Source organism: Amphibalanus amphitrite, unplaced genomic scaffold (assembly GCF_019059575.1).
Source record: "Amphibalanus amphitrite isolate SeventyFive unplaced genomic scaffold, NRLGWU_Aamphi_draft 000396F_arrow, whole genome shotgun sequence".
NCBI classification, from domain to species: Eukaryota; Metazoa; Arthropoda; class Thecostraca; order Balanomorpha; family Balanidae; genus Amphibalanus; species Amphibalanus amphitrite.
Window position 1 is genome coordinate 247250 of NW_024881890.1, and position 23578 is coordinate 270827.

General features: G+C 50.2%; 2 protein-coding genes across 9 annotated transcripts in view; one reads left to right on the plus strand and one right to left on the minus strand.

Moving 5' to 3' along the window:
• The window catches only part of LOC122390436 (rho guanine nucleotide exchange factor 10-like), a 65936-nt gene extending 63795 nt beyond the window's left edge, over positions 1 to 2141 (plus strand). For 4 of the 5 annotated variants that reach the window (XM_043383382.1, XM_043383384.1, XM_043383381.1 and 1 more), the window contains 2 exons: positions 8 to 302; positions 672 to 2141. In XM_043383382.1, the coding sequence (XP_043239317.1) occupies positions 8 to 302; positions 672 to 1823 (1447 nt within the window). In that variant the 3' untranslated portion in view covers positions 1824 to 2141. The remainder of the gene's footprint in view (positions 1 to 7; positions 303 to 671) is intronic. The other variant, XM_043383383.1, reaches the window with a different exon arrangement.
• LOC122390437 (DNA (cytosine-5)-methyltransferase 3C-like) overlaps positions 2102 to 23578 on the minus strand; it is a 32432-nt gene continuing 10955 nt past the window's right edge. For 3 of the 4 annotated variants that reach the window (XM_043383386.1, XM_043383388.1, XM_043383387.1), the window contains exons 5-18: positions 22956 to 23060; positions 22470 to 22569; positions 19010 to 19147; positions 17727 to 17884; positions 14409 to 14473; positions 13357 to 13504; positions 12699 to 12810; positions 8604 to 8746; positions 8156 to 8246; positions 6661 to 6802; positions 5909 to 5994; positions 5294 to 5388; positions 4790 to 4900; positions 3077 to 3992 (exon numbers count right to left, since the gene is read on the minus strand). In XM_043383386.1, the coding sequence (XP_043239321.1) occupies positions 3831 to 3992; positions 4790 to 4900; positions 5294 to 5388; positions 5909 to 5994; positions 6661 to 6802; positions 8156 to 8246; positions 8604 to 8746; positions 12699 to 12810; positions 13357 to 13504; positions 14409 to 14473; positions 17727 to 17884; positions 19010 to 19147; positions 22470 to 22569; positions 22956 to 23060 (1656 nt within the window). In that variant the 3' untranslated portion in view covers positions 3077 to 3830. Of the gene's footprint in view, positions 3993 to 4789; positions 4901 to 5293; positions 5389 to 5908; positions 5995 to 6660; positions 6803 to 8155; positions 8247 to 8603; positions 8747 to 12698; positions 12811 to 13356; positions 13505 to 14408; positions 14474 to 17726; positions 17885 to 19009; positions 19148 to 22469; positions 22570 to 22955; positions 23061 to 23578 lie in introns of all 4 variants that reach the window. The other variant, XM_043383389.1, reaches the window with a different exon arrangement.

Below are 23578 nucleotides of genomic sequence, written 5' to 3' on the forward strand. Positions count from 1 at the left end.
TCGGCAGGCTGCTGCAGTACTCTGCCCAGGAGCCGGAGCACAGTCACCAGGTGGCCAGTGCGTCACTGCCGTCCCCGGCGCGCCGTCTAGTGCCGCACGGCGCCGCCGTGTTCGCCGCACTAGAGAACGGCGCAGTGGCGGCCATCGAGCGAGCGTCGGACGGCGGCTGGCTGCCCGGCGAGCCGGCCCTGCTGCGGCTCGGTACGCGGCCCGTGGCCTGCCTGCTGCCCATAGGGGGCGCCGTGTATGCCGGCTGCGGACGGCAAGTGTCTGTCATCGATGCTGAGACCAGGGAGGTGGTGGTGAGTACCGGAGAAGCTGAGGCTGGTGGTGACCCAGAGCAGTGGGATAGTGTCAACGGTTAACTTTAGGGATGTATTTCGGGGCGAGAAAGATATTTGAGATATGGATTGCGATGCCATAGCGAAAAGATTGAAAAGAAAGGCTGTAACATTCTAGTCAGCTTGGAAATTCCAACATGACTGGAGGATGATGCTGTCAGTGAAGACCATCGGCAAACATGCATTCTCGTATGTGTAAGCTACGTTCTGTGAGTTAGATCACTTTCCTCACGTACGCATTTAAACCCAATGTTATGTCCAGAAGCGACCCAAATTCATTTCTACACCATCACTATCTATCACTGACGCGCGCCCGTTTCTGTCCGACAGAAGAGCTTCACGGTGCAGGAGCACGAGTGTTCCGGTGACGTGCACCTGCTGGCACACAGCGGCATCGGCCTGTGGATCTCGCTGGCGCACAGTTCCACCATCTGCCTGTACCACACGGAGACGTTCCGCCACTTGCAGGACATCAACGTAGCCTCCAATATCTCGCGTGTCATGGGCGACGGCGTGCGTCAGTCGGTGGCAGTGACGGCGCTGCTGGCCGGCCGCGGGCTGCTCTGGGTGGGCACCAGTGTCGGAGTGACGCTCACCATCCCTCTGCCGCGGCTCGAGGGCGTGCCGATTATATCCGGCCGGGGTAACATCTCGTACCACGCGCACTGCGGACCGGTGACCTATCTACAGGTGCTGAGCGCCCCTGCGCCGCGCGCACCGCCGCCGGCCGCCCATCGGGAGAGTGTTATAATGGAGGAGGCGGCGCCCGACTCTACCGGAAGGTTGCTCGAGAAGCGGCGATCGGATACCAGTCTCAGCGACTCAAAGAAGAGCATGGCGCGCCTACCGACCCGCTTTAGCAGTCCGTCTCTGCTGAGGAAGCGCTCGCGAGACCGGGACATGAACCGGCGGCTGTCCAAGACCCTGCCGCGCGGCGTGGGTCTTCCCTCAGCCGGCAGCGTGCTGGATGACGTGTACGGCCTCTACGGCAACCTGCTCAACTTGCCAGGCTTCGATGAGTCGCGAGAGTTGGGTGACATCGACTCTCAGCTGCGCAGGAGTGACCCGGAGCTGCTGGCCGGCCTGCCGCACAAGATGGCCTCACTGGACCGGCGGCTGGAGCTGCGCGGTACCCGGCCGCGCTCACTCGACCTTTCCACGTGGTCGGTGGACTCGCGCTCCTCCGCGCACACCACCAGCTCGTCATCAGAGGGCGATCGAGCCCACTCGGCGCCCGCCTCGCGCGTCGCCTCGTTCCGCACGGACACAACGACCAGCGATGGCCGGTCGGCGGGCAGCGGCAGCGGCGCTAGCGGCGACAGCGCCCGGCCCAAGGAGGAGCCGGCGCGTAGCGTGCTGACCGTGATGGCCGGCAGGGGGTACGTCAACTGGAGCCGCGCAGAGCGGAAGAGCTCGGCGACCACCCCGCGACCACCCACCGCGCGGGACGCCCACCTGGTGCTGTGGGAGATGAAGTTGTAGATGTCCGCACCGGCGGACAGTGATCTGACCTGATAGTCCGTGCTTTCTCAGCGCAGTGCCGTGCGCTGTGGTCGTCGCCTCATTCTTCATGTGTCTGTCTCGGCGGCCGGTGCGCCGTCTGACTCAGTAGCCAGTTGTACAGTGATGAACAAGTATTCTGGAAGCGACGGAGCGATTGTGGCCGACGTACAATTTCATTGTAACTCGACTTCCTCCGCTGTGAGAATACTGTCATGTGATGTGATACGTGAGAACCGGAATATGATAATATCATGCTATGTTGTACGAATGACAATATATGTATTCAGAAGAAACAGAGTGGTCAACATGCAACTGATAGCTGAGTTACTGTGCACTGAGCTTAACCCTCGCCCGCACATGCCATTTTCCCATCCTAGAACGCACATGGGGGGGGGTGGTTGCCACCCCCCCCCCCCGCGCCATTTCGTTCCTGTTGGAGGTAGAGCTTAGCGGTAAAGACAAAAAAGATTCTTTGGGAAGAGACGAATCCAATGATACCCAGTTTTACCTTCTCAGGTCAGTCATTGACCTTCCAGGTCAGGTCAAACTAAAAAATGTTGCTGTTTTGGGTCACCGTTGGATATCAAGTGCGCTGCTTATCAAATACCGATGACGATGCTGTTTTCTGGTGCCAAGCCAGCTAGAACCTCTTTGTCACACTACCCGACCAGAATTTTGCTGCTGAGGTCATTTCAGGTCAAGTTAGGTCAAGGTCAATTATATGTGTTTGTATGTCTGTGTGTGTCTGTGTGTATACTGATGTGTGCACCGATTGTTTTTGGGTCCATATTACATGAAATCATGATCTGAGAAGCTTTTACCAAAAATACAGTCAAAAAACTTCACAAAAAGTAAATTCAGCTTGCCTAAAACGCAATTATCTTAGATGACCTAGGTTGACCTTGACCCTGACCTTGACCCCTGTACATCGTCCAACAACATGTTCCATGATAGGTGGGAGGTAAGACTAGCAAAAAAGGCCGAAATCAGGGTGTCAAAAGCTCACAAGGCCCATGGCAAACGCAACATGTTGAGAATTGGCCATTTGGGTCATGACATGACCTGAAAAACAAGGTCATATCTCCGAAACCAAAAATCACAGAAACTTGAAATTTTCAGTGGACATCAAGAAAGGATAGACGAGCAGCTATACGAAAAATCAGCCTTCTAGCTCTAAAAATGTTGAGTGCAGAGCAGAAAGACTACCTGGGGGGGGGGGGTGGCAACCCCCCCCCCCCCCCCCATGTGCGGGCGAGGGTTAATATCCTGTTCGTAGCAATGCTCCAGAAGCAAAGGGTTTCCGAGCTACCATCTACTTTCTTAAAAAACGACAGATCTGACATCTGTTGCATTGGAAGATTATGAAGAGTTCAAAAAGCACAATGACTTGGCTAAACCAATAGCTTACGCAAGACACAGACGCTCATATATCGCTAGGGGAAGTTGACTCCTGGTTTTCACAGAAGGCTGCACCGCTACGTTCAACAATTGACTAGCTTTCGGTGAACCAGCTGACTGGTTACATAACAAATACACACAGGTAACCAGTGAACATTGGGCGTGCCATAGAGATAAACAATTTGAACATCGAAACATGCAACAAATACGCGTATGAAACAGGTCACGACTAGCACCATTCATTGTCGAGATCAGTGACAGAAGATCAAAATCACATGGTGAAAAGGGAGCATTACACTATACGCAACGCACAACAAAAAGTCAGCGAAGCTGAACACACAATGGTTGGTCACAACAGCACCCAGGTTATCACAGCCGAAACATTTTGGTCACTGATGCTGCTTAAACATCAACAAGCAAAAACAGGCACAGCGCACATACATGAGTATGACAAGGGACAAAACTGTTACAACCGAATAGCTAGCTTTCTGGAATAGCCACTTCTCCCAACACATTACTGGAACTCAGCACTAAGTGCCCCTCCCCACATAGGATCTCTCACGGGTAGATCTCCAACCTTTGAGCTCACTAGGCCCTCTCTGTCTCTCCGTCTGCCGTTGCGAAGAAGGGCGTCAGGCTGTGCAGAATGTGCCTGATGACGGGCACACTCCAGGCCCTGCCCAACAGCTGTTGTCGCTTCTGCGGGCCCAGACTGCCCAGGTCCGTGTAGTGGCGCGGCAGGCCAAACATCTGAGACAGGGGGAGGTAACAGTGAGGTCAGGACAGCTTCTGCGGGCCAAACATCTGAGACAGGGGGAAGGGGTAGACTGGCTGAGGCCAACTGAGGTCATATATCCTCTAGGGGCCCAGGTCTGTGTAGTGGCGATGCAGGCCGAGCGTCTGAGACAGGGACATAAAACACGGACTGTGATTTGGCCCCGACGGCACCAGATGGCGGGCCTATCAGATGGGGCAGAATAGAGAGGAGCCCCACCGACCGATAAAAGCAGCGCTTGTATATGCGGACCAGCAAGAAGAATGAGTCTTTCAAAGACAGAAGCTAAATGCTACTAGAGGACAGTCCTAACTCAATCATGTAACTACTATTGTTTGTTTATTTGTTTTGTTGGGTTAGGCCCTTTCGGTCCAATGAGACCATTTCAGAGCCGGGAGGATGATAGGATATAGGGGGAGACATTGGTCTGGGCAGGCACCCTAGTGAGTCGCCGGGGCTGAGCCCGTCCAGAGGGCAGGCCACCCAGCCCCAAGGCACTCACTGCACCCGGCTACGGGGTGCGCTCCCTCGGGAGCAGCGGTGCCGCTCCAAGGGAGCAGCCCGCAATCCGCATGAGAGAAAGTTGCCTGTCCAGCCCGGAGAGGGTTGCGGCGTGGTGGAGAAGGATTTCAGCATCCTGAGGATAGAAGCACGGAACGGTCTTCAAAGTCTTGCCAGAGGTCCGCCAAAGACGAAGACAAAGACAAAGACAAAGATCAAGGACAGCCGTGTGTGCCTCGCTCGTCGCATCCGTTATATTTTGTGACGATACCTGTTCGATTTCGGTGATCCACATCACGTCACCCTCGCCGTCCATCGTCACAGGCGTGACGCCCAGCTTTCCCTGACGCAGTGAGTTGCGGCTCGTCGTGACGCAGCCCACCTGCCGACGACAGTGACAGCTGGTGAGCGAAACGGGAAGCTACAGTGTCTCAATGCGCCGGTCTGCTTCAAGGGGACGACAGTCGACAACGTCGCAAGCAGATCCAGAACTCCTGACAACTCTGTGGCAGTTTTAAGATCCCTGTAATCACGTACTGAAATTCATCCTTAGGACCGGTCTGTTCTGACATATGCAACTCTGAACTGATCCCCCGCTGACCTAAACTATCTTATCCCATTCCAAATTGTCAGCTGCCCGGGACCTCTGGTGACCCTGGGCGACTGACCGTTGCTGGTGACCTTATGCTGACCCCACACTGATCTGTCGGGTACCCGGGACCCATTGGACCCTGTTCTGACCCGTCAATGACCTTATTATGACCCCCACACTGACCTGTTCCGTGACTGGCCGCCGACTGGGCAGCACCAGGCACGGCTCGATACTGTGCTCTGACTGCAGTAGGTGGGGCGGCAGCGGTGTGTACAGACCTGTGGGTGCAGTACAGCGGAAAATAGTCAGTATACATACTGGGGTACCTACGCTGGTCACTACATATAGCGGCAGGGACGGTTACAGACCTGAGGGGCAGCACATTCAGAATTATTGGTAATATTAGTTCGAAAACGAACTGCATGTAGCAAGATAAGCATGAACAAAGAAAGCAATGATATGCTGCCACCATTTGCGCGGGACCTGTGGGTGTTGTAACTTGTACACAGATCGGCAGCATAAGGACAGGCATTGACAATTTTTTCCAGAAGAGAGGGAGGTAAGTCCCTGACCACTGACCCAGTATGTCCCTCGAAGCAAGGCCACGAACTACCAACCAGAGGCGGATCCAGCTCAGAGTTTTTTTTTTTTTTTGGGGGGGGGGGCAAACCATAACAATTTATCGATTCTTTCCATGCATCGTCCATAGGCGTAATGTTAAAATTATGCCGTTTGGGGGAGGGGGGGGGGGCAAATGCCCATTTTGCCCCCCCCCCTGGATCCGCCACTGCTACTAACCGGGTATGTTTCCCCAGAAGAACCGCGGTCGACTCTGGGCCGTGAAGTGTTTGGCGTCAATCAGGGCCGGCTCCATCCCCAAAAACCTGTGGGAGAAAAGGTTAGTTCCGTCGGTGGAGTAAGATGCAGCCCTATCCCATGAGCATCATCTAGCTAATCACCACTTAAATGCATTGTTGGATATCTAAAACAAGCTCAAATGTAAGGTGCTGTAAGTACCTAAAGTAAGTGTTTAACCCTTCGAGGAGGAGGAATCTCGACTGCTTTATATTTCCTCAACCTTCCGACATATATTCGGCTAGTTAACGGTTTAATGCCTGCAGCTACCCCGGACATTGAAGCCACTTACAAGGTCACAAATCTACACAAATGGGTTATGGAGCTATCTCCTGAGTCCTGAATCGCTACGTCACATGGACAGCTCGTGGATAAAGGTCAACAAGTCTGAACGAGTCAGTTATCCGGGAGTGAGTTCCTTTATGACCCCTCAGCGACGCAGTACCTACCTACCAAATCCCTCCGTTAGACCACGTAGAACAGAAGGGATTGAAATATAAGTCAGCAATTAAAATGGATGAATGTTTTGACAATAATTGCACATAATGTAACATCTTTTCTAGTGCCACCGCGCAGTGATAGCTACTAAGTTCAACAACAGCAAGTGACTGTTGATTTCGTCATTGGGTGGACGAACGCCATGCATCTTCCCAGCGCAGCTATCTCGTGATGACCCGTTCAGTGGCCGGCCGTACCTCGAGATGACCTTTCTGTACTCGAGCGGCATGGAGGCGGTGTTCTCAAACAGCCAGAACATGTGCCGACCCCGGTTGGACACCTCCACACTGCGCAGCACGCGGTAAAAGTCGAAAAACAGGATACCGGTGCCCTCCGGGTCTGTAAAATCGGGACATGGAGCGCGGTCAGTTCATATTGCAGCCAAACCTCAATTTCTTTTATTTTGTGCTTGAGAATGAGTACCTAGTAAGACAATGACGACATTGACATTGGCTATAGACAATGTCTAAAGCCATCTAAAGCATATAATAAACGATTCAATTTGAAACATCGCACATAAGTGGCAAACAGTATACAATTAATGCATGTTTTGTACTTGACGCCAAGACAAACGATAAAAATATTGTATTTGATGTCACAGACATGTCTCCGTAGTCATTAGTTCGGCTCAGTGAAAGACAAAGCGGATACGCGATCATCAGCGTTAGCACAAAGGCCTCTGCCATTACCGGACTGCGTTTACGACGCGCATACAGTTCACGAGAAACACTAATGAACTGTCCTTCAGAAAAAGTCTCTCATAGCCAGACAACAGCACTCGCGGTTAGTCGTAAAACCCCCCAGGACATCTCACACAGAAAAACACAACAGTGGGAAGCGTACACTTCCAGTCGGTTAGTCATTCAGGTCGCCTTCAGTACAGGCCAGGTTGGGGGTCTACCATGGCGTTAGTGCTACCCACGTCTGTGTGAGTATCCTGCTGGCTCAGACAACAGTGATCCGTAGCTAACGTGCGACGACAGAAACTGTCACCGGACATTGACCGGCAGTGTCGCGGGCGCTCTAGCGTACATCCTACGTTAGACACTATATAAGAGCAGCGCACATCAGGCACTGAGACGCTATACGAGTATAATATCACAGCAGCATACATAACCGAGATATTGAGGTTCGTCATCAGAGCACTGATAAATGTACACAGACATTTCTGCCCGAATTAATACGGGGAAGAACGAAACGGCTGCTTATTCAGTAAGATATCAATGACTGATTTTGCTAGATTTACACTAGATTCTCGCGAGACCACTCACAATTACGTCTCGGGAACCCCGCTAACGATTGTGTTTGACCTTCATTAAGTGTGAATATTTGATCATCAAATGTGAAGTAATTACCTATCGTGTAAATACGACGATTCCTAGTGGAAATCAGGGTCATTATTGACGATGTAAGCAGCACTCTGCCTAACAAAGGCGCACGGGACTAATTTGTTGGCGTGGGAACAACAGATCCTACTTTCGCTCAAATCGGATGAGCCGATGAGAGCCAATGCTAACACGTCCTGTTACCATGCTGGCTCGGTGTTACCTGCCTGGCAGTGTTACCAGGTAGGCTCCGTGTTACCTGGCTGACTATGTGTTACCAGGCAGGCTCTGAGCCCGATCAGACGGACGTAACAGGAATGTAGAGGGGTAATACCGATTACCTTGGTAAATACCGGTTACCACTGACCGTAGAGGCCGCACCGGGCGGGGTTGACCACGCTGAGGTCAGTGCACGGCGAGCCGGCCAGTACCAGGTCCATGGGCGCCAGCTCGCATATCTGGGGATAGGAGGAGGTAAGAGCGACTCACAGATATTGGGGGTAACGTACGATAAGTCACAGGTGACTCGTATTGGGGATAATGTATGGTTAAAGTCATATGCGATTCACACCAGGGGGAGGGGGGGGGGGGGGTGGTAAATAATGACAGGCTACCCATTACTCACATGCCTGTGGCAATATAGACAGACGGGGTACCTAATAGATTTGGGGGATAAGGAGGGTAACTCATGCATGGAAAATCGGAATTTGGGGTATCTCACAGATCAGACCCTCAAGGTGCGATTCATAGATAAAAGGGTGACTCAAATATCTGATTCAGTCACTTCATATTCAGTTACGGTCGACTCGACGCACCTTACTATCGGTGAGCGTCTCGACGGGCCCGATCTGCGTGACGCGCGGGTGGTTCATCTCAGCCACGTGGATGGCGTCCTGATCTGTCTCCGAGGCCAGGTACACCTCCACGGCCACCCCCAGCTGTGTCAGCACGTGCATCCCTGCGGCAGGTGGGCGGTGACGTCATTGAGGGTACTGCGCGTGACGTCAACGGAGGTACGGCATTGGAACGGATCGGGACCGCCCTGGAAAGACGCGATTCGCCGACGATACCGATCCATGACAGAGACAAGTTGTCAATGATCCCAAAATCTTTTATAACTTTCAAAGCAGGTCCATTTAAAACGTCCGATACCATTGATACCACTCACAATAACGGCAAGGAAAGCGTGCGTGTAGTGAGTTGCCGTTAACCAGAGCTTCAATTGTTGAAAAATATCAGCCAGCGAGCAGCATTGGTAGATAAGCATCACACTATCACGTGGTGATCACGTAACCATTTTGGCTTTGAGTACCACCCAGCGCCTACAGGGTGTCCGGAAAGTTCTGGCGCCTCTTTTGGACGTCGTCTAACGCGCGCTGTGATTATTGGACTTTCAACCAATCACCGCAGATATGACCCCTCGTTCACCGCTCAGCTAGGGGTCGCGTAAATATGACCTTGAAACCGTTTTCAGTGCTAGGTATATGGGCGAAGATGCGCCTTGTCGCTGAGAGCCCGCGCGCGGGGGCCCGGTGCGGCTTGAACGAGGCGCGAGTTGCAACGCGATGCGGCGTTTCCCGGCGAACGGTTGAGCAGGCAAAGGTGCACTCCAGATCGGAAATGTCTTAGAAAATATTCTCACTCAGCTACAACCACGGTATGCCAAAGCTGCTGAGACTGAACCAGCATTTCAGCGGCAATCGAAGAAAATCTTGGGTCTGATGGACACAAATGTCCCATCATCTTCGTCAAGGTCAAATAAATGACTGATAGGCTGGTCCACGAGGGGTTCCTGGACACGACAATCAAGGCGACTTGCCCTAAGGGTCATGTCGCACTTCAACAGCACGGAGCGCCCTCCAACAACGCCGCTGCCGTCCAAACCAAACTGACAGAGGAGCTCGGCGGACCAGATCACCGTGGTGAAATGAGATTAGGCCACCTTATTATCCCAGCCTTAACCCGCTCGACTAAGGCATGCTACGCGTTTTGCAGAATAAGCTCTAGGCCACCTCTCATCCCAGCCTGGAGTCCCTGAACACTCGCATCATGACAGCATGGGAGGACAGGAAATGTCCTGCACCGTCAAAACCCGCAGGCGTTTCCGCCCTTGCGTCGAGGCCGTCGTCGGCACAGACGGTGGTTACAATGAATGGGCACTTAGCAGAAGGATGTGGCTTGGTGTTCCTGGTCATTGTTTCGTTCTATTGTTGAGTATCTATGGACCAAAGGCATTTATCTTAACAATGTTGAAAAGCGCCAGGACTTTCCGGACACCCTGTATACCTATCCTCTGAAACTTTGTACTTTTGCAGTTCCCAAAGAGAAGACTTTTATATACCCGACCCCGCTAGGCCACTTCACGAATGTGGCTAGATCGTCTCAAGGGAAGAGTCAATACCCTGGATTCAGCGGACGTTCAACAGTGCATTCTTCCCTTCTCGTTCGACAATTCACTGGGTTTCGATACGGCACTTTAACCCGCGCACCGACGGGGGGGGGCGGATATCCGCCCCCCCCTGAGGTTTTTCGCGAATAGCGGGAAAACCGCGGCGCGTAGCGCCGCGAAATTTGGTATGACTATTCCCTTATCAATTTTACACATGGTGTGCAAGTTTGAACCTCCTACCTTTCAAGGTCAGGTCACCAGGTCACTTTGAATGACCCAACCTCAAGTCACTTTTTTGCAACTTTGTCACCGTGCCAGAGCTACAGTAGATGTCGGAGGCCTTTGAAAGTCGCAGGATGTTATTAGGTCATTAGTAGCTACAATTTGTATATCTCGGAATTTTGATATCGGTGACCTAAGGTCAGGTCAATTTCGCGACCTCCCCATTATAAGTCAATGGGGGAAAAATCAACTCCCTGTTTTTACCACTAAAACGGGTCGGAATGGCCCCATATACCATACATGACTTCATATACGATCAACCTTCACTACCTTGAGGTTTGTTTTGCTGTTGGGCAGCTGTGAGGTCATGTGACGTCATCAAAGGTCACCAAAGGTTTTTGGCCAATAACTCCGTACAGGAACAAGATACAGACGCGTGGATGGTCTCATTGTGTTCAGCTCGTCAAGACGCATCGAATGATATACATGATGACCTCGAGGTCACGTGACCTGAGGTCAACCTTTGACCTTGACCTTTCGAGGTCAACATATATATCATTCGATGCGGATTGACGAGAGGATCACGATGAGGCCCTTAGTTTGTTCCTATCTTGACTAATTCGAAAGTTATTCGAGAAAAACTCTCTCCATATTTAGCGCCGCCATTTTGACTTTTTCGACCCCTGTGACGTCATCTTTGACCTGACCTGAAAATGACCTTAGTAAAAATTGTAGATCTTGACCGTGCGTATCCGATGCCGTTTACCGCTTGTCGCTATCTTGCTTCGTTCTCGAGATCTCAGGGGGGGGCGGTCATCCGCCCCCCCCCCCCCCGTCGGTACTAAGTTGGCGCAGACCCCCGTCGGTGCGCGGGTTAAATACTTCCAGCTGATGCAGGAACTCCGCAATAAGAATGAATCGCTTCCTTATCTGTAAAAAGATAACGGCGACGGACTTCCGGTCCCGAGTAAAGTTTTCAAACGTCCGAACAGACGTTGTAAAACGCCCCATTAAATCCCAAAATGGTCTCTGGCCGTGGAAAAGTACCTCGACAGAAAAACAACCAGACGAACAATAGACACACCAAAAACTTTCACAAAGTTGGGTGTTCGATCGCTTCCTGCTCCGACCACAGGTGCTATTTCAGCGCGAGGAGCGTGGGCCTGGGCTAGCCACCGTACACCATTCAATTTGCTGACCGATAGCTGTTATACTGAGGAAGGGCCCATAAATACCCACCGGATCGGCCCCAGGGGGAGAGGGAGGGGCGGCACGGGGGTAAATCCGGCTCCAAATGCGAGCCGGCCGTGAGGGACCCGCCCAAAAATAGCACCGGCGCCGCAGCCGCGGGCAAGTGCAAATTGATTCCTTTGATTGGTGTGGATTGCAAGCCGAAACCGTTTATCACGGGTTATTGATTTTAAACCGATTACGCGCAGCGCCGCAGGTAACTGCGAACAAATCCCGGGAACATGATGGTAATGAGGTAATATCATGACATGAAATACGTTTCTGAGTACATTTAGTCATAATAGCTGTTTCTAGCCTTTCTGTGTTATAAAAGAAGAAGGTGCCATCACTCACAAGAAAGAAGGTACCATTAGTTAGGACAAGTGCAGTGTGAAGCCGACTTTCATTCCGTCTACGGCGAAGCAGCGCCCCCGCAATGGGGGTAGAAACTGATGGGATCCGGCGCTGGAGCCCGGCCATACCACCAGACCGCCGTCCGGTCGGTGACAGAGAGGTAACAGACGACAGCGACTGACCCGTGACCCCTGACCCCCGCCGGCGCCGCGGGCGGGCCCAGGCCAGCCGCCGCTGACAGAATGAGGGCTCTGTTCAGACGGAGCCACTGCGACACATTGGGGACGGTTCCCAGAGGACGATGGATGCCATGTGGCCGGGCTGCTACGAAATTCTGCCGGGTCGAGGTCAATTTTAGTGGGATGAGTTTTCAGTTACTGTGAAACAGGCATCTGGGAATAGTTGAAATGTCACAGTGCGACTTCTTTATACAATATTTTGCATTCACTTTCAGATCGATTCAGATTATTTCGCTAAAACAATTTTTTCGAGTTGTATTCGAGTGAATCGCTTGCGTTGCCATTATCAGAAAAAAATCGCACCAATACATAAACGTCTCTATGCTACCCGGCTAGCTGTATACTGTCTCGCTGAAAACAGTCGCAGTCACTTCACCTAACGTCAGCCACGTTCAGCGCCCAATTAACTCGACCCACCTCCTCAGTCCCTATCCCTCACCAATTACCCAACATATCCCTCTCACCGCTTCACTGACCGGTAGCGATGCCGTCAAACAGCGACAGGACTCGGATGGGTCGCCGGTCCCGGAACTGGTCGGCCGGAGGGGGCGGCGTGGGACGGGTCCGAGGGGTGAACAGAGCCGCCACCTGTCAACATATAAAACCAGTACAAACTCAACGCACACATAAAACCAGTACCAACTCAACGTAGGTCAGGTTAGGTTAGGTTAGGTGAGTGACATAGTCACTTCTTGCCCATTGCACAACACAACACATAAAATAGTATGAGAGCAGCAGAGGGGAGGGCGTTCACAACGCCGCAACCGTCTAACGCACCGAAAACGTCAGCTGAACGGGGGAGTCAGCGTGGCTGAATAGGGCGAAACTATGGACGGCAGAAGTAACTTGGTGGCACTTATATAAGCTGCTTGGCGAGGCCCTTGTTTGATCATGAGACTGTTATTTGTAGTTTTGATTTTGAATAAATTTTGACTGTTAACATGTTATCAAGCCCATAACAAAAAGTATGCATAGCCGATAACTAATAGCATACACATTACACATAAGTATGAGCAGCACATTAAAAACGGCGAATGCCGATAAATTTCTGACGCTGTAGGGAGCATTTACCCTGATGTTCACTGTTGTCGGGACGTTTATCACAATGCCAGTGAGCGTCAGTATCATTCCTACCTGCTGTTTCCAGTCCGGACGGCGTCGCAGCAGGCCAGTGACGTCACGCGTCGCGTGACACATAGGGCAGCGCCAGACAGCTAGTGACGTCAGAGACTCCGGGGCGTCACGACCAATCAGCAGTCGCAGACAGACGTAACAGTAGCCCCTGCATCGGAAAATAGCACACTTTGAAAGCTGGATGACACCTGAACAAATGATTCACCGGGAAATAACACATACCTATACTACAACAGTCCTCCTTAACGTGCGCAGTAAGGAATAAGGATGCATTCGTAAATGCTTCTATGCAAAAACTTACCGTGGCTATCAACTTATATAACTCCTATTAACTTCTTTATACTACTGCAGAGCGCGAATGTGTTATAAACTAATAAACATTAAATTGCTTTAATTAGTATGCATCTTTCAACTTCCACTTGGATGATGCCAGCAACCAGGCAGCCGGTGCAGCCAGCAACTCAAGTATCCTGCTCACTGCTGCCAATCCCAGAAACGAGTTAAAGGGACCCTCCCACCTTCAAAAAAGTTAATGAATTGGCATGAAAGTGATGTCACTCGGTTCAGAAAGAGCAAAAACGAATATCTACCAAATTTCATCGAAAAATATTCACCGGTTTTCAAGATATTAGACTTTTACTTTTGTTTACTTTTTGGGATCTCCGCTGTTCCTAGCGACTTTATTTGAAAGTGCGGCATTTGTTGCGCGCAAAGCAGCATATACCACCGCGTGCTACAAAACGTTTTAGTCAAACATTTAACGGACGTTCGAAAGCCTGATGACGTCATCAGATTCCCGTAATGGTTAAGAGATAGGGACCACGCTGGTCCCACCTTGCAAGTAAAGGGAAGAAATTTCTTGAACACCATAAAGCTGCGGGGGCTGCGACCAGGATAAATGGTGGTTTCTGAGCCTGGCCGCAAACTTGGCTATCTCAACTCAAAACTAATGTTAAGGTGGGAGGGTCCCTTTAATCAGTTCAAGGAAGCGCGGTTGGTGGTGTTCACTAGCGATGTGGCAGTTAGCCACAGAGCGTCTTTTTGAGACATACCTGCTGCACGCGGCTTCATCACAAATAAGCAGCTGACCTAGCTGGCAGCAGACCACACAGTAGGGCTGTAACAGATTAAACAATAGGGCTGTAATAGACCGCACAAGCATGATCATTTAGCTCATTCTAAATAGGTGCCTCAAAATAGGTGTCGAACGAACCAAATCAAACAATGTGCAGCGATTGGTAGGTAATATGGTTCGGACGCTGCATTTGAAACAATATCACTTTCGGCGTTATCAATGGTATGGTTTTATGCATAAATAACCCGCCTGTATCATTTTAAGGGTTAGGCGTACGCCGTCCATTTCAGGTGCCGCGAGTCACCGTTACCAATCGTCGCGTATCCCCCTCGCCGTCACCATCGATCCCTCATTACGGCCAGTGTAATGTGGCCGGCCGTCGTCACTATCTGCCCTTACGTAAATCCGGGGAGGCACAGAGCTGAGGCCTCAGACGGACTGGCTACCCACACTACTGAGTAGGAAGGAGGTAATGACTGAGCTGAGAGCCAAGGTCTGTCACACCGACCAGCCGGCTGGCGACGCCGCTTCGTTACCGATAAATCGCAACTAATGACGACCAACCGTCTGCGGCACCCCGTCCATACACCCCCAACAGACAGTATCAGCCTGATTGAGACCCCAGCGGTCTATGCCCGAGCCTAACTATGGGTAGATCAGCGAGCGGGGCCGTGCCTGTAATGACACCTGAGTCGGTCCTTGTGTGACGCACATGCAACCGAATACGCACTCGACGTCAAGACGTCGGAGATAAGAACGACGCACAGCCCAAGGGGTATGTCGGAGATCATCAGATCTGGAAATATCCAACGTAAAGACACAATAGACGGCAATTGATTGTCTGGGTATAGGTTTCTCGGTAACTACAGGTATGGCGCATAACCGCTCATCGTTAAGGCAATGGCTATTCATGTTACATAAGTTTATAGAACTAACAACGGCTTTAACATTTATCTCATGCGCATTTATCACCAAAGCATTGTTAGTTTGACCGGGAAATTTATCATAGTTACAGCTGAGAAAATACAGATAAATGATAAGCATTGATCTAAACTGCAGTTCAATAGGACGGTATAACACGTCCTCGGACACATCATCATAGGTTGGCTATGGGGCAAGGTAACATGTGATCCAATGTTCTATATTTTGGCTGGGTCAGTGATCTGGTGTCTTCAAATACACCACCTTCATTTGCAGTCTAATTATTCAAAATGGTACCGGTGAAAAATACTGGGTGAACGCCCTTCACCTCTCTCAGTGAGGGTCAACCCAATCTGATTGGACGTGACGCAGCGAAAAAGTTCAAACACACTAATGATCTGTACTCTTTACTTCTAAAATACGGCCCAACAGTGTCTTAACTTCGGAACTATTACATTTGCTCCAAATGGAGTGTACTTCTAATCTGTTCATTTAGCGATAACAGTGTTACGACTCATGAACTCGAAATTACGAGTGCGAATTTAATTGTCAAATAAAATGAGCCTCTTCTTACTTGAAAAGCACGATATTTCGTGTATTGAAAGGTTCCTTCTCCTTTTCACATAAAAGGTTGATGTACATAGTCCATTCTAACTTGTTGTTCCACAAACGGGCTTCAATGGTGGTCAAAAGTGCATGCCCAATTCCCTAAGTGAGCATTCCAATAACACTTCATTCACTTACTTGCGCATACATCAACTAAATTCGCATCCACGACTGATTTTCGTCATCAGGAAATGGATTGAAAATACCATAGTGTCAAACCAACTCCAGCTTTTGTGTCCCTATCTGTGAATCATTGTGCAGATTCTTGGATTGATATTGATATTGAGCCGGTGAGTGACCGAAAATCAATCACCATTTCGGATCTAAGACAGCCTGTCATTGTTGAGCATTATCTCTTCGCGGTAAACAATGCAAATGTGCAGCGCATTTATCGTGTCGGCTAAGGTATCGGTTAGCTTATGTAAGTATTCATTACGCAGTTCAGCTATCAAAAGACGCAAACAGAAAAATAGATAGGTTTGAAACTGCACACCGTTGGTTATTTGAAAGTATATACATATTTATATTAAACATACTATACGGCCCTCATTTCGCACATTGGCAGGCAAAAAATTTAAAATCGCACATAGTATTCCCATCTATCGATTTTCAGCTTTGTCAAAACGATCCGAGACATCACTTCGATTTTCAGTGACCCCCAGACTCCTCATTTCCACGTGGTGGGACCGTAATAACAGAACACCCACGAAAAAACAAGGCCGTAAAAAGCGCAGCAAGGCTGGGCGCCTTGAGACGGTGCTAACAAGTGTCACAGGCGAAAAACACCTATAAATTCAGTTAAGTTCCAATTAAGGATCGGGAGTGACAGGATGAGTTCTCTGTGCGACGTCCAGGGCGTAAATATTCGTGTTGTGATATCCTTTCCGCTATATCCCCTCTTTTCCGTCGCTCTTTCTTTTCAAAAAGCACAGACCTTTCAGCACAAAACGAAATTTATGTCAGCAGCCGTCGCAGATGGTAGAATTATGAATGCGTGACACGACAGTGGCGAAGTCCTTAAAAAGCAAATAGTTCACAAACTGAATTTTGACCGCGAAAAGATGAAGTTTAGTCAAAGAAAATACCCAAACTGTATAGGATTACCGATGATGCGAAACGTGCTTTTTCAGGACAATGATTGTCCACCACATTTATGGAAGAGGTTGTTTGCAAAACGGGTATGTTTCATCAGCCGTCTCGCATCGTCTCGCTAAAGTAACACGATGAACGCATTGGTCAGCAGCCATGGCCACACTTGGTTGGCGAAAGTGTATCTCGGTTAAAATGATGCAATAGAGTGAAAACCGTGATTTCAACCGAATCGCCGTGCAACTGGGGTGCATCGCACAGAAAATGGCCATTATAGACATTCAAACTAAAACACATCGAACTAGAGTGCACTGCGTTGCAAAATGGTCGAGCGCGACAGAGACACTGAAACAATAGTACGTGGACACACCTGGGAAATGAATATTGAAGCTATAAACCAGTGGTTGGTAACTAAATGTCGGCACTGTCGCAGGAACCGACATTGGGTGGAGAGGTGTCGGCTGCTACGGGTACTGTTGCACTAGGTAACAGCAACTGCCCCCCCCCCCTTCCGCGCTCCCTCTCCCTCCCTCCCTCTCTCTCGCTCTCTCTCGCTCTCTCGCTCTCTCGCTCGCTCTCTCGCTCTCTCTCTCTCTCTCTCTCTCTCTCTCTCTCTCTCTCTCTCTCTCTCTCTCTCTCTCTCTCTCTCTCTCTCTCTCTCTCTTCGATCGCAACTCACACTGATATTGTCCTCTGCCAAAGCGAACATTGTGTCCGTGACTGCCTGTTCGCAGGTGGAGCATAGCCCGCCGATGAAGAGCGGGTGTCCCCTCACCACCTGGTTCGAACCACAAGAGAGGCAGACCGACTCCAGAGATACAGAGCGTGGCCACTGAGCTGTGGGAAAGACACCTCAGTTATGAGAGGCAAACAGACAGGCAGACAGACAGGCATACAGACAGATAGGCAGACCGACTCCAGAGATCCAGCGCGAGGCCACTGAGCTGTGGGAAAGACACCTCAGTTACGAGAGGCAGACAGACAGACAGGCATACAGACAGATACACAGACCGAGTCCAGAGACACAGAGCGTGGCCACTGAGCTGTGGGAAAGACACCTCAGTTACGAGAGGCAAACAGACAGACAGACAGACAGGCATACAGACAGATAGGCAGACCGACTCCAGAGATCCAGCGCGAGGCCACTGAGCTGTGGGAAAGACACCTCAGTTACGAGAGGCAGACAGACAGACAGGCATACAGACAGATACACAGACCGAGTCCAGAGACACAGGGCGTGGCCACTGAGCTGTGGGAAAGACACCTCAGTTACGAGAGGCAGACAGACAGACAGGCATACAGACAGATACACAGACCGACTCCAGAGACACAGGGCGAGGCCACTGAGCTGTGGGAAGACACCTCAGTTACGAGAGGCAAACAGACAGACAGGCATACAGACAGATACACAGACCGACTCCAGAGACACAGGGCGAGGCCACTGAGCTGTGGGAAGACACCTCAGTTACGAGAGGCAGACAGGCAGGCAGGCATACAGACAGATACACAGACCGACTAGAGAGGTACAGAACGCGGCCACTGAGCTGTGGGAAACGCAGCGCTGTCAGCAGGACAGACAGACACATAAACAGCAGGATAGAGACGGGCAGGCAGACTTAGCTGTGTGGGTCACGGACAGCGCAGTTCTGTCAGCAGGGGAGATAGACAGACATACAGACGGACAGGCCACTCCAGAAGCACCGAGCTCAGCCACTGTCTTGCGTCAGTCACGGACAACGCAGTTTTTACCCAGACAGGGAACAAAAAGGACGTGACATTTTTAACCGAAGGAAGATATTTTTCTTACATCAAATAAGCACATTACATGAATTATTGACTTGAGGCCGTGACATTATTTAATGTGCTCGGACGAATCAACTGGCCGGCTGTCCCGCTCGTCTCTTCCCTAACCGGCCGGTTCTTTTTTCATCTCTTCCCTAACTGTCCGGCTCCCTCCCTCACCTCTCTGATCGTCGGGTCTCGGTGGCACCCGGTACTCGGTCGGCCCCGGCTTCCCCTCGCTAGCAGAACCTCCATCCCGGCGCTGACTCTTACGGATTTTCTCCAGGTACGAGAGCACAAACGCAGGCACGCTCACATCTGTTACAAAAGGCAAAAAACATAACAACCAGCATTTGAACAGCAAAATAGTTCGAAAAGGTCAGCGCCGTCATTATGACATAATAATGAGAGAGTGAATCCTGTAGCATATCAATATTAGTTATAGCCCGCGCACCGACGGGTGTCTTCGCCAACTTCGTACCGACGGGGGGGGGGGGGGCGGATGACCGCCCCCCCCCCCTGAGATCTCGAGAACAAAGCAAGATAGCGACAAGCGGTAAACGACATCGGATACGCACGGACAAGGTCTACAATTTTTACTAAGGTCATTTTCAGGTCAGGTCAAAGATGACGTCACAGGGGTCAAAAAAGTCAAAATGGCGGCGCTAGATATGGGGAGAGTTTTTCTCGAATAACTTTCGAACTAGTCAAGATAGGAACAAACTAAGGGCACCATCGTGATCCTCTCGTCAATCCGCATCGAATGATATATATGTTGACCTCGAAAGGTCAAGGTCAAAGGTTGACCTCGAAAGGTCAAGGTCAAAGGTTGACCTCAGGTCACGTGACCTCGAGGTCATTATATATATATCATTCGATGCGTCTTGACGAGCTGAACACCATGAGACCATCCGCGCGGCTGTATCTTGTTCCTGTACGGAGTTATTGGCAAAAAACCGCTGGTGACCTTTGATGACGTCACATGACCTTACAGCTGCCCAACAGCAAAACAGACCGCAAGGTAGTGAAGGTTGATCGTATATGAAGTCATGTATGGTATATGGGGCCATTCCGACCCGTTTTAGTGGTAAAAACAGGGAGTTGATTTTTCCCCCATTGACTTATAATGGGGAGGTCGCGAAATTGACCTGACCTTAGGTCACCGACATCAAAATTCCGAGATATACAAATTATAGCTACTAATGACCTCATAACATCTTGCGACTTTCAAAGGCCTCCGACATCAACTGTAGCTCTGGCACGGTGACAAAGTTGCAAAAAAGTGACTTGAGGTTGGGTTTGAAGTAACCTGGTGACCTGACCTAAAAAGTTAGGAGGTTCAAACTTGCACACCATGTGTAAAATTGATGAGAAAATAGTCGTACCAAATTTCGCGGCGCGTAGCGCCGCGGTTTTCCCGCTATTCGCGAAAAACCTCTGGGGGGGGGGGGGCGGATATCCGCCCCCCGTCGGTGCGCGTGATAAAGAATATCTTTATCAAACAAAGTACACCTCAATCACGGTCAATCAAAATCAACGAAATTAAGCAAGTATCTTCTTACTTCTTAACCCGCGCCCGGCTGGGGGTCCTGGATTTCCACGCCCTGCTGGGGGGGGGGTGGTGTTTGAACACCCCCCCCCCTTGTAACTCGGCTCCTGAGCCACGTAGCGATACGCGGAAGGCGGCGTTCGAAAGAGTGTCAAAAATAATGACGAAATCACTTCGGCCAATTTTTTGTCAGGTCAAAGGTCAGGTCACCAGAGGTCATTGAAGGCAAAATTTCGCCGATTTCCAGGTCGAATGTCGAAAATTTCCAAAAACCAACGCATAACTCGGGAACAAATAGAGCTACAGCACCGCGGAAAAGCGCATTCGATAGCCCTATTAACGCCCTTTCTGAATAATTCTCTAAGATTTGACCTAACGTCAACGGTTTTGCCTGCAGAGGGCAAAAACTGCAAAAATAGCAGATTTTTTTCGGAAACAGTTTTTCTGCAATAACTTTTGACCCAAGCCTTGTACGAGCTTACTTTCACCGGCATCGTGTTCCTCTCGTCAAGACACATCGAAGGAACTATAACTTGACCTTGAAAGGTCAACTTGAAAATTTGACCTCAGGTCAAGGTCATGACCTGACCGGAAAGGGTCATGTTGCATATCAGTCGATCCGTATCGTCGAGCTGAACACATATAAGGCGTTTTCATCGTTCTAGCATGCCTCTATCAAAAGTTATTTGCGAAAAACTGTTAGATACCATTCGTGACCTAAGATGACCTCAGGGCATAAACAAGGGTCACGGACACCATTTTCATGTTCAGTGTGTCTAAACCACTTGTAATTCGGTGTTTGGGAGTGTTTATAATGTCTTTCGTCCAAAAGAGGCGCATTTCAATTTTCTCCCATTGACCGATATCAAAAATCTGATATGTACATTTTGTACATGCTATTGCTCTTATCAATCGCTGAAAGTTTCAAAGCGGTCGGTCACTCGGTGTAGCTATGACAGACATTGAAAGTTTTTATGAGGTGAGGTCACTTCAAGTGACCTGGTGACCTGACCTTGAATGACCTTGGCCTGAAATTTTCACAACATGTGTAGAATTGATGGATAATACGGTGTACCAAAAACGGCGGCGCTCCGCGCCGCCGTTTTTGAGATATTCGCGAAAAACCACAAGGGGGGTGTTCAAACACACACACACACCCCCCCCCCCAGCAGGGCGCGGGTTAACCCTCGCCCGTATAGGGGGGGGGGTCGAACGGACCCCCCCCCCTCGGTTTTTCGCGAATAACTCGCGTAAAAAGCGGCCGATCGCGACGAAACTTTCAGTACCCTCGCGTTAATCAATTTTACACCTACCCTTAAATTTCCATGACCCTGACCTTAATGACGTTTGACCTGTGACCTACTTTTCGAGACCATGTTTGGCCGGAATCGCGATTCGGCGTATGTCGGCTCGCATTAGCCGCGCGTTTGCAGTCTTTTCGTAGTTTTAAGCGTTCAAACATGGGATATGATGTTGCTCCCATGCATAAGGGTGGGTGTCAAGGTCACCGGAAGGTCAGGTCAGGTCATTGACCTTTGATGACCTCGGTTCACTTTTTCGAGTTTTTCATGTTTTTAGGCCAGTTTTTGGAGCTGAATTCGAATTTAGCAACCATATGAACATTTACGAAGTAGTTTTGGCACCTTCGTAACATGTTACGAAGCTGTCAGAGGCGGTTGCCACCTACTACGAATACCCTTACTGATTGACCTGACCTGACCTGACCCGACCTGGCCTAAATGCATGAAGACATCATCTGCGATCAAAACTAACATGATATTCGTGATCAGCACCCCGAAAAACCCCATAGCAGCCACGCTTTACGACTTTCTAACAGGTCCCGATTTTCCCGACTTTTGGGTCATTGACCTGACCTGGAAGGTCAACCGATGACCTAGGACCTTAACATTGGGTATCATCGGCTTCCTCTCGTCACGGGCAACACGCTCGTTTTTTTCCGCGAAGCTCTAGCTCGATCAGGGACGAAACGGCAAGGGGGACCCCCCCCCCTTATACGTTCGCGGCTGGAAAAACACCAATACGGGCGAGGGTTAAAACACATCAACTAAGTGACCGGTCGCTTGAACATACCTCGAAAGGTCATGCCCCGGGTGACGGCCGACCTGCCCCAGTTGATGACCTGGTGCAGTGACCCGGTCATTGGGTCAAGGCCCAGCTGGCGGCGACACTCCTGAGAGACAAACGGCGTGTCACCAATAATGGCGAGCATGAGGATACGTAAGCCAAAAAGGAGAAAGGGTTACAAATTGTATTGTATAGTGTTTGGAGAGCCACAACTCATACGAGTGAGCGAGACGCTACCCAGAAAGACATCACCAGGCCAACTACGTGACGTCACACTCGCCTTGAGCGCCCTAACTATGACGTCACACTCACCCTGAGCGCCTCCACCATGCACCTTAACTTTGACATCACGCTTACCCTGAGCGTTCTGACTATGACGTCACATTGACCCTGAGCGCCTCCATATTATGACATCACACTCACCCTGAGCGTTCTGAATATGACGTCACACTCACCTGAGCGCCACCACCCTGACTATGACGTCACACTCACCCTGAGCGCCTCCACTAGGCCCAGCTGGTAGGTTTTGTTGGCGTAATCAGGCTGCACGAGGGACTCAAATCCGGCAGAGAACTCAGTCACCCTGTCACGGGGAACCTGAAACGAAACACCGGGTCAGGGTCAGGGCGGCTGTCGGAGGTCGGGGCACGCCTAAAAGTGTAGAAAAAATAAGCTGTCAGGTTGAAAACTTGTCAGTTGACAAAAAATAAGTCAAAAGTTGTCAGGCAAAAATACCTATATATGATTCCCGTAGATATTGATTTCCGACAATGTCAATCATTTCGCATATGGATGTGCCTCAATAAAAAAAGATCTAATCACCACAAATTTTATACAGGAATAGGCACAGAGATGAGAGATTGCTGAAAAAAGTAGAAACGCCATAATTCAGCCATGGGTAAAGGCATTGATTGCGGCAAAATTAATGCAAAGTGAGTGCGAGAGATCACGTTTCATTCACTAAATAGCCCAAGAGAGGGTCTCTCGACCAAGCTGACCTTCGGTGACCTTTTTCAGCTCATTCCCACGGGCTGGCAGTACCTAACTGGGGAAGTGCTACCTGGCTCGGTCGCAGGGGTTAACGGTGTGCCTCACACTGCCCCGCACGTGATAAC